The sequence below is a fragment of the Haliotis rubra genome, unplaced genomic scaffold (assembly GCF_003918875.1).
Source record: "Haliotis rubra isolate DU_JTF1 unplaced genomic scaffold, ASM391887v1 Scf435, whole genome shotgun sequence".
In the NCBI taxonomy this organism is placed as follows: Eukaryota; Metazoa; Mollusca; class Gastropoda; order Lepetellida; family Haliotidae; genus Haliotis; species Haliotis rubra.
Window position 1 is genome coordinate 484,786 of NW_025767119.1, and position 11,899 is coordinate 496,684.

Sequence of the window (11,899 nt, forward strand, 5' to 3'; positions counted from 1 at the left end):
ACTCGTTGATAAAACTAAAATATCCTTGGCAAGCCTCGGGTATTTGTAACTATATCAACTAGTGGTGATATATTTGATATCAAAAGACAATCGGATGAGATTCTCTATTTGTCCGATTATATCTATACTTGGGAATTCTATTTAACGTTTGCTAAAAAGAGACTTGCAGAACAAACAACAAAGTCGATGTTTTCTGTTTTCAACGCTATTAGTAAAATCCAAATTGACTGTCAGCTGAAACTTTTTGATCAATGCGTTTTACTAATTTCATTATATGGATCAGACGTTTGGGGGTATGAAAATGCAACTGTTTTAGAAAGGTTTTACTTCAAAATGTTGGGTTATCTTATATATGGCAGTCCCAAAGTTTTCCTTCCGCATCCTGGTTGAAAAACTATGTTATTTACACACTTATAGATCAGTTTAAGCAATCATGCCCTTCAACAATTCATCAAAAGGTAACTATTACTCGTTATATAAGCATACTCCCAATTTAGAACCTAATTTAATTAGCCTCCCATTGAAACAATGTGACAAAACTACGAACATGCAATCACAGATTACCGGTTGAAATCGGCAGATAGTATAATATAGACTTGGAAAATAGAATATGCACAATTTGTAACCACCCTGTTAAATGTGACGAATTTCATATTATCTTATCAAGCACAGCACTAGATGATGTAAGAAAAGGTATACAGCCTAGTTATTTGTGTAATAACCACCATATTGATAAATGTATTTCCCGTATGGAATCCTGATTCCTGATTTCCACCGATCCCGTTAGTCGCCTCTTACGACAAGCATGGGTTGCTGGAGACCGATTCTAACCCGGATCTTCACGGGTCCATGCGTCTTTTGAATGTGAGTAAGATGTTCCGCGGTCAGATTACCTGTCCTCTGACATACTTGAGAACGTTAATGCCCGAAATACCATGACTCTTAAAGCTAATACATATCATTATCCTGCTACCTAATTCAACCACGTGCAAGGCATAATACCCTCTAGGCGACCTAATAAGACTACCTTAATCCAGTTGAGGTAGTTGTTCATTGGTTCAAATATTTCCGCTGTGAATGTGAACGTCTTGGTGACGTTGGGTAGAGGCCGGGTTGACACTCGGTTCTGGCAGTACGTGCCGGCTGGCGTCTGTAACAAAGACACAATGAATAGCAACAACACAACTTATATGTGGAATCAAGGACATAATGTAAACATGGCAACAACACAACTTACACGTGGAATCAAGGACATAATGTAGGCATGGCAACAACACAACTTACACGTGGAATCAAGGACATAATGTAGGCATGGCAACAATACAGCTTACACGTGGAATCAAGGACATAATGTAGGCATGGCAACAACACAACTTACACGTGGAATCAAGGACATAATGTAGACATGGCCAGCAACTCAACTTACATGTGGAATCAAGGACACAATGTAAACATGGCCAGCAACACAACTTACATGTGGAATCAAGGACACAATGTAAACATGGCCAGCAACACAACTTACATGTGGAATCAAGGACACAATGTAAACATGGCCAGCAACACAACTTACATGTGAAATCAAGGACATAATGTAGGCATGGCAACAGCACAACTTACAAGTGGAATCAAGGACATAATGTAGGCATGGCTAGCACCACAACTTACAAGTGGAATCAAGGACACAATGTAAACATGGCAACAACACAACTTACACGTGGAATCAAGAACATAATGTCGGCATGGCTAGCAACACAACTTACAAGTGGAATCAAGGACATAATGTAGGCATGGCAACAACACAGCTTACACGTGGAATCAAGGACATAATCTAGGCATGGCAACAACACAGCTTACACGTGGAATCAAGGACATAATGTAGGCATGGCAACAGCACAACTTACATGTGGAATCAAGAACATAATGTAGGCATGGCTAGCATCACAACTTACATGTGGAATCAAGGACATAATGTAGGCATGGCTAGCAACACAACTTACAAGTGGAATCAAGGACATAATGTAGGCATGTCAACAACACAACTTACACGTGGAATCAAGGACATAATGTAGGCATGGCAACAACACAACTTACAAGTGGAATCAAGGACACAATGTAAACATGGGAACAACACAACTTACACGTGGAATCAAGAACATAATGTCGGCATGGCTAGCAACACAACTTACAAGTGGAATCAAGGACATAATGTAGGCATGGCAACAACACAACTTACACGTGGAATCAAGGACATAATCTAGGCATGGCAACAACACAGCTTACACGTGGAATCAAGGACATAATGTAGGCATGGCAACAGCACAACTTACATGTGGAATCAAGAACATAATGTAGGCATGGCTAGCATCACAACTTACACGTGGAATCAAGGACATAATGTAGGCATGGCTAGCAACACAACTTACATGTGGAATCAAGGACATAATGTAGGCATGTCAACAACACAGCTTACACGTGGAATCAAGGACATAATGTAGGCATGGCAACAACACAACTTACACGTGGAATCAAGGACATAATGTAGGCATGGCAGCTGCACAACTTACACGTGGAATCAAGGACATAATATAGACATGGCTAGCAACACAACTTACATGTGGAATCAAGGACACAATGTAGGCATGGCTAGCACACAACTCACATGTGGCATCAAGGACATAATGTAGGCATGGCAACAGCACAACTTACATGTGGAATCAAGGACATAATGTAGGCATGACCAGCAACACAACTTACACGTGGAATCAAGAACATAATGTAGGCATGGCTAGCACACAACTTACATGTGGAATCAAGGACATAATGTAGGCATGGCTAGCAACACAACTTACATGTGGAATCAAGGACATAATCTAGGCATGGCAACAACACAACACAGCTTAAATCTAACCCTCGTTAGAGTAAGTGAGTGAGTGAGATTAGTTTGACGCCGCTTTTGGCACGATTCCAGTAATATCACAGCGGAGGACACCAGAAATGGGGTTCACTCATTGTATTAATGTAGGGAATCGAACCCACCTCCTTGCGTGACGAGCAGCGCTTTAATCACTAGGCTGCCCCACCGCCATATTGCGCTAATGGAATCACTTACCTCGAATGGTGATACATGGCCTTCTGTGAGAACTGGTTTAAAGTCGGTGAACACGTACTCCCTTAGGATGGGGAGAGTGACAGAGCTGTTCACGTGATATTTCCCCTCGACGTCCAACTGCTCTGGGGCTACTACATTTTCAGCTGTCGTCCAGGTATTGTTGGCACCTGCAACCATAACAACAATGTCAAGCAGTAATGTAAGAAGGTAGCGCCTAGCTATGCATATTATATAAGTCTGTCATGCAGTGATGTAACGATGTACCATTAAGATCATATATACCATAGCAACAGTGGCCCGCAATGATGAAACGACGTACCATTAAGATCATATATACCATAGCAACAGTGGCCCGCAATGATGTAACGACGTACCATTAAGATCATATATACCATAACAACAGTGGCCCGCAATGATGTAACGACGTACCGTTAAGATCATATATACAATAGCAACAGTGGCCCGCAATGATGAAACGATGTACCATCAAGATCATATATACCATAGCAACAGTGGCCCGCAATGATGTGACGATGTACCATTAAGATCTAAATTCTATAGCAACAGTGGCCCGCAATGATGTAACGACGTACCATTAAGATCATATATTACATATCAACAATGGCCCGCAATAACAAAACGATGTACCGTCAAGATCATATATTACATATCAACAATGGCCCGCAATAACAAAACGATGTACCATCAAGATCATATATTACATATCAACAATGATGATGTACCGTCAAGATCATATATCACATATCAACAATGGACAGCAATAACAAAACGATGTACCATCAAGATCATATATTACATATCAACAATGGCCCGAAATAACAAAACGATGTACCATCAAGATCATATATTACATATCAACAATGGTCCGCAATAACAAAACGCTGCATCGTCAAGATCATATATTACATATCAACAATGGCCCGAAATAACAAAACGATGTACCATCAAGATCATATATTACATATCAACAATGGCCCGCAATAACAAAACGATGCACCGTCAAGATCTTATATTACATATCAACAATGACCCACAATAACAAAACAATGTACCATCAAGATCATATATTACATATCAACAATGGCCGGCAATAACAAAACAATGTACCATCAAGATCATATATTACATATCAACAATGACCCGCAATAACAAAACAATGTACCATCAAGATCATATATTACATATCAACAATGGACGGCAATAACAAAACGATGTACCATCAAGATCATATATTACATATCAACAATGGCCCGCAATAACAAAACGATGTACCATCAAGATCATATATTACATATCAACAATGGCCCGCAATAACAAAACGATGTACCATCAAGATCATATATTGCATATCAACAATGGCCCGAAATAACAAAACGATGTACCATCAAGATCATATATTACATATCAACAATGGCCCGAAATAACAAAACGATGTACCATCAAGATCATATATTACATATCAACAATGCCAGCAATAACAAAACGATGTACCATCAAGATCATATATTACATATCAACAATGGCCCGCAATAACAAAACGATGTACCATCAAGATCATATATTACATATCAACAATGGCCCGCAATAACAAAACGATGTACCATCAAGATCATATATAGTATTACATATCAACAATGGCCCGCAATAACAAAACAATGTACCATCAAGATCATATATCACATATCAACAATGGCCCGCAATAACAAAACGATGTACCGTCAAGATCATATATTACATATCAACAATGGCCCGCATTAACAAAACGATGTACCGTCAAGATCATATACACCATAGCTGCAATGTTAAACAACGTTCAGTAGGATAGCTCTTAATCATAGGGGCGTGTCTCGCTTAGAAACAGCGTTAGAAAGACATATAGATATATAGACCCTACATTATTACTTTTATATAGTTATAGGGTAGGGTCTATATACATATATGTCTTTCTAACGCTGTTTCTGAGCGAGACGGGCCCCTATGCTCTTAAAGGGGTTGTCCGTCCAAGCTTTGGAGTTAAATTGGGATTGAATGTTTAGATTGTTGCACTAATCTAGTAAGCAGGGGTTATCTCCCATTAGTTGGACAGCCAATTATTAGACAGCCAGTTGTTAGACAGTGGAGTAGGGTATGAATTAAGACAACACCCACATCCACAATGGTGCAGCCCTAGTTAGATTGCTCCGGTGAGTAGAGCGTGCCCGTAGTTAATTTGTTCATGCCATTGTTGATTTTCTATTACAATGTAGCATATGGTTTAAGTTTTCGCATTTCACGTTTGATCTGTTTAACACGTGTTTAAATGTTTGTTTAAATTTATGAACTTATGTCTTTATTCTCTATAAGTCGAGCAAACTAATTTGGGTCAGGACTTTGTCACAAGTAGAAGGTAGGTACAAAGTAATTCGGCAAAAATTCCACAAAGAAAGACCATGCTTAATATATCAGCATGGCTGGGTTACGAATATACGTCGAATATGTTACCATCTTTCGGTTCATTGAAGTGGTGAAGAAACTTGAACTGAAAGACAGGACCAAGATAGCACAGCGCGACGTTGGAGGTGCACCACCACGAAGGAAGTGAGTGTATAGGGAGATAGACAAAATGATTGTCAGACTGAAAGATTAGCTTCGTCAGGGACAAAATACTCCACTTCAGTTCCTAGATACCGTCGACAACCTCATTCGACTTGCAAAGTGACTGAATGTTTTTTTCTTGTGATTATGAACTTTAGAATACCTTTGGAATGACTTTATTTATGCGATTATCAGGTTTTTTAACGATTGTTTACTTATCAATTTTTTACAGATTATAATTGTTTTAATGTCTTACTCACATTGTCAATAAATATCAACAATCAATTATTTTACATCAACAATTATTTTATAATTTTTTAATTCTGCATGGATTATTCCATACCTACGAGTATCTAGGGGTTACAGGTCATTATTTAGCTGTACATACAGCTGAAAAGTTTGTTGTTTTAAGCTGTCTAACAAATGGCTGTATTACAAATGGGAGGACACCAAGAAACCGTTTCTAAAAGCATTGAAACTGCGCTGACGAAACTCACTAAAAGACCAGGTCAGCTTGAACGTTGCATTTTTTTCTTCCCAGAAGATACACGACTCCCACATGTCAACGACGATCCCGTCTCGTGCTGTCCCGGTACCTATATACACTTCCGGTATGCCTCCACCAAAACGCAGAGCCTGGTTCGCCGAGAAGATGTGATCGGATCCATTATTGTACTGAACCACGCCAAATATGTTTTTTGCGCTGCTTTTGTCGAGGATGTCCACGTGGCACCTTGGAGGGGCACCTGCAGGTAGATGGAGATGTACATTGGCGTATTGTACAGTAGTGTACCTGACTAAGGGGAGATAACTATTTCCTTTGTGGTCATTCACTGCGCCGGAGTGTGATATTCTAGAACCAGTTCATTGCAAAGGGGCGAAGCTCTTCATTATATCCTTCAGATAACCCATAAAATATAACTGGTCTTGACTTCTTTCTGGAGCCTTGTTATGTTTTTACTATTACACCATGGGTGTGTTATGTGAAGTTTAGAAAGGGTGTCTTTGCATGATATTATGTAATTTACTAAACACATCAATAACTACAGGGAGGTAACTGTAACTTACACTCTTCCAAGGGAACGTTGAAAAACGTTGGAGATGTATTGGAAGAATCAATGTTCATATGACAATAATGAATGTTTTAAGAGGGCATCATCACTTTCACTTCCATAGCTGTTTGTACAGTAATCGCTCTTGAAAGATGACTGGTGTATGACGTGAAATTTGCATGTGTACGATTTTCATTTTCAAACAAAAAGGAACGGCTAGAAACAAACACTACCAACTGTGTGATGCAAGATGATTGTCCAAATTAATGATCTACAGTGATTTATCGACATTCTTGAAAACCGTCAAAATCAAGAATAACACCCCATGCACGTGTATGGGTCTACTGAGTTGTGCACGTGCATCCCATGTGTTGTCTTTAGGGGCGGTGATAAAGAGAAATGGTGGTGCGTTCATGAGATGTCTGTCTTTGAAAAGTTTGTAAACGCTTATACCTCGAATCCAAATTGATGGTTCAGGTTCCCTTACGTTTTTTGAAGAGTATATTATCATTCTGAGCAAATGACTAAAGGCTAATAATAGCTGTCTGCATGATGATGATGTCGGTTCAGATAACTGTTACACCTATTTTCATGTTGTGTGTATGATTAAAGGGAGATAACTGTTTCTTGAATTATCATGTCAATATTTATTGTATTGTCAATATTCCGACTGAATACAGGGAAACCACTGTTCCCATACTTGCCTGTTGTATACATTATTAATGGGGCGTAACTGTTTCCTTATTTTCATGTCGCATACGTAATGAAAGACCATGTCTTGTGTTATGATTCTGTTATATGACAAAAGGGAAATCACCGTTTCCTTCTAATGACTAAAGGGTGATAACTCCTTCTTGTATCTTCATGTTGTAAACATGATAAAGGGATGTAAGCTTTCATTTATAAACATATTTAGCAACAATTTGGCTATGAAATTTACTTGAATGTAAAGATAATCCCATAAGAAAAAATGTTACCACCTTTAAAACATCGTCACATAAATTACAAATTGAGGTTGGAAGATACCACAATGTACTAAGGGAAGAATGAATATGTGGCCATTGTTTATCTTTAAATCTTAATCTAATAGAAGACGAATACAATTTCATTTTGGTTTGTCCCAGATATGTAAATACTACATTAATATATACTATTGGCAAAACCCCAGTGCCTATTAACTCGTACAATTACTCACATGTGATAGTAATACAGATATTGCAAAATTAGGTAAATATTTAATACATGGTAATCAAATGATCAGTATCTCACGCTGCTTAAAATGCCCATGTACTTATTTGTATTCAATTTCAAGACGAAGAAGCAGCTGATTCAAGCTTTAATAAAGTGTATGTTCTGCTCTGTACTTTTACCTGAGTTGTCGTACTGCAGCGTTATCAGTTCACCAGTAGCATACAGGAAAATCATCTTGGTTTCTTGGCCGTTAATCCACTCATGGACTGCGCCCATATTGTCGGTCGAGTCGAAGTACTCGTGTATGTCCTGTGTGTAGTTGTGTTCGATGATGTTGGCTTCAATTCGCACAGAATATTGCTTTGGCAACTGCGGCTTCTTAGGACCTAGAAAAAATAGTTCTTTATCAGACACAAATGACAGTATTTTATACTCAACATAAAGTTAAGGACAACCCCAATATTCAATGTTTAAGCAATATATGGATCATAATATGAAGTATTAAATACTTTAATATTGAAAATTGGGGTGATCCTAGATTTGTTGAGTATATCAGTGTGTGAAAAGTCTGTAAAGAGATAAATATTGTATGCTCTTTGGTCGGTTTGTATGTAATATATTTCATGAATAGAAAGTGATCAAATTTAACATTCAAGTTACACTTTCTCAGCAAAGTACAGGCTCTTTGTTACCAGACAGTCATGACGTCATGACAAAGAGATGACGTCACCAGTTTTCAGGTAACTGACCTAATGGCCTCTGCGGAAGAGGTTGGTGATGTCAGTGTTCTGTGCAAGCGGGTCCTGGTTTGTGGAAAACGTGAATGAAAACTGAGTTGAATTGTGTCAGTTAATGTTGCCCAAACTTTACCATAGCCTGACTAGGGTTGGCAAACGGCCCAATATAAGCTTTTTACATTTGCAATTATAAATGCAAAACCGAAGTATTTTTTCAAGAAACATAATCCCACAAAAGTTGTTTTTTTATGTCAATGACCTTTTTAATAAATGAAAAGTAAGTTGAGGGATCCAAACACAAGAGGAGAAACACACTGTGTCTTTCTCTGCTAAATATCAAACCACATTGCAAAGGGACAGAACTCTTCACTACGTCCTTCAGAGAAACCCACAGAGTACCAATTGTTTTGACTTCTTCCTAGAGCCTTGTTATATTTTTACCACTGCGCCATGGGTGTGTTATATGAACTTTAGAAAGGGTGTTTTTTAATTCATCAACAATAACATACAAGGAAAATCATCAATGCCCCATCGACACGACCGGAGTTAACGATTGGTCCATTTTGTGATTGCAAAAATTGTTGGAGTAGGACGACACATAATGGTCGAGTCACTGATCTCGGGAACCGCTTGTATCGCTGGACATCTTTCTGTGGTAGTGGGGATTTACTTGGAAGTGTTTACATAACAAACATGATCTTCACCTCCATTAGCTATTGCCCTCTTTGCAAAGTCGTCTTGACTACAAACAGTCAAATCTTCACCCACAGCAGCAGCAGCAACGACACAGGCGGCCAGAAGGACGAGGGTAGAGATTCTCATTGTGAGTGACCTGCAAAACAACACTTCTGTGAGTGGGTGACAATAGCGCGTGTGTGCGTGTATGCGCGCCCTTGTTAGTGTGTGTATGCGAGCCCATGTTAGTGTGAGTGCTTGTGTGTGTTAGTGTCTGTATGCGCGCCCTTGTTAGTGTGTGTAGTGTGTGTATGTGCGCCCTTGATAGTGTGTGTATGCGCGCCCTTGTTAGTGTGTGCATCCGCGCCGATGTTAGTAGTGTGTATATGCGCACCGCTGTGTGTTAGTAAGCGCACCCTGTTAGTAGTGTATGCACCCTTGTTAGTGTGTGTAAGCGCACCCTTGTTAGTGAGTGTATGCAAGCCCTTGTTAGTGTGTGTAAGCGAGCCCTTGATAGTGTGTGTAAGCGCACCCTTGTTAGTAAGTGTATGCAAGCCCTTGTTAGTGTGCGTGCATGCCTGTGTGTGCTAGTGTGTGTATGGGTGCCATTGTTAGTGGGGGTGTGCGCGCTCGTGTGTATGTTTGCATGTATATGTGTTAGTAAGTGTGTATGTATGCGCGCTCATGTTTTTGTTTGTATACGTATGTGTTTGTCAGTGTGTGTATGCGCGCCCTTGCGTGTGTGGCTGTCTTCGTATTTATGTGCCAGTGTTTCGGTGCTTGTATGAGTTTGTGTGTGCGCCTGCGTCAATGTGCATAGTTAGACGTGCATCTGTTTGCGGCCTCGTTAGTGTGTGTGGGTGTGCGTGTGTGTATGTGTGTGTGAGTGTGTGTGTGCGTGAATGCGTGAATGCGTGTGCATTTGGACGGTGGTATATTTGTTCTACAAAAATATAGGGAAAATAGAAACCTCGTGATAAGACTGGAATTAAATACGTTAAATACAATGTCAATCTTCACTAACTTCCCCGACCAACACATTAGGGCTATAGGCATGGGCGGACTCTCATAAGAGGGTAGGATTTTAGCGCTTAATGAAAAACGTGGCGGTAGCCTAGTGGTTTACTCGTCACGCAGAAGACCCGGGTTCGATTCCCCACATGGGTACGATGTGTGAAGTCCATTTCTGGTATCCCCCGAAGATATATTGCTGGAATATTGCTAAAAGGGACATAAAAGTAGGCACACTCTCTCACTTTGCACAGAAGCTTCAGGTATATCTCGAGTGACGTAAGTCTTAAACGTACACCGCATTTATTCTCAAACATGGACGTGGTGCTGACGAGCATGAAGGAATCATCGGAGCAAATTTGGAAGATGAGTATATGGAGGAAGCAATGCTACACCATCTCGGGCAGCCTTCTTTGAGACAGCATCAGCAACCTTGTTCCGAGAGCGATAACTGTTTAATGCTCATCTCTACATTGATAGAACAGGTAACTCCTTATTAAATGATCACCTGCCTTGTTTCCTTCTTTGCATCAGTAATTAATGGCCAGGTAAATCGTGTGTACTTTCTTACCTGTCGGTATGCCTCCTATTGTCCTCCATCTTGGTTCGTCACACCTCTGATGGCGTCTAAAGGTCACACAGATATGGCCACGTGACCGTGCGACACACGTTGTCGATGTACATTGCACTGCCTGCCTGTACTGTAGATAACGTCTGAGTATGGACATGGCAAGCCAGACCGTCGGTTATGTCTACCTTGTACTCCATGTCATCGTGTACAGGCCGAACGGGAGTGAATGAATGTGAACCTAAACATGTTCAAATCTAAACTGAGTGAGTGAATGAGTTTAGATTTACGCCGCTTTTAGCAATATTTCAGCAATTTCAAGGCGGGGTACACCAGCAATGGGCTTTACACATCGTGCCCATGTGGGGAATCGAACCCGGGTCTTCGGCATGACGAGCGAACGCTTTAACCATTAGGCCACCCACCGCCCCTTTGAACTGAAGATATACCTTTTTGAGAAAACATATAGTGTCTACGTTTCATTTCTGAGATGTTCGGAGAGCACTATTAATTGATTGCAAATGGCGCTATATCATCTTTTTTTGATGATGATGATGTTGATGATGATGATGATGATGTTGATGATGGTGTTGGTGGTGGTGGTGGTGGTGGTGGTGGTGGTGATGATGATGATGATGATGATGATGATGATGATGATGATGATGATGATGATGATGATGATGATGATGATGGTGATGATGTTTGGGCGAATACAGTTGTTTTGGACCCGTGAAGATCCGGGTTAGAATTGATCTTCAGTAACCCATGCTTGTCGTAAGAGGCAACGAACGGGATCGGGTGGACAGGCTCGCTGACTTGGTTGACACATGTTATCGTACCACAATTGCGATTCGATGCTGTTGATCACTGGATTGTCTGTTTCAGATTCGATTATTTACAGACCGCCTCCATACAGCTGGAATAGTGCTGAGTGCAGCCTGAATCTTAACTCACTCACTAA

The 11,899-nt window shown here is 40.1% G+C and overlaps 1 protein-coding gene across 1 annotated transcript in view; it reads right to left on the reverse strand.

The window, feature by feature from the left end:
• The window catches only part of LOC124289190, a 32,189-nt gene extending 21,175 nt beyond the window's left edge, over window positions 1-11,014 (reverse strand). The window contains exons 1-6 of the mRNA XM_046725797.1: window positions 10,942-11,014; window positions 9,389-9,516; window positions 8,127-8,333; window positions 6,202-6,450; window positions 3,110-3,276; window positions 1,028-1,150 (exon numbers count right to left, since the gene is read on the reverse strand). Coding sequence (XP_046581753.1) covers window positions 1,028-1,150; window positions 3,110-3,276; window positions 6,202-6,450; window positions 8,127-8,333; window positions 9,389-9,516; window positions 10,942-10,970 — 903 coding nt within the window. The 5' untranslated portion in view covers window positions 10,971-11,014. The remainder of the gene's footprint in view (window positions 1-1,027; window positions 1,151-3,109; window positions 3,277-6,201; window positions 6,451-8,126; window positions 8,334-9,388; window positions 9,517-10,941) is intronic.
• Between the last annotated feature and the right edge of the window lie 885 nt (window positions 11,015-11,899).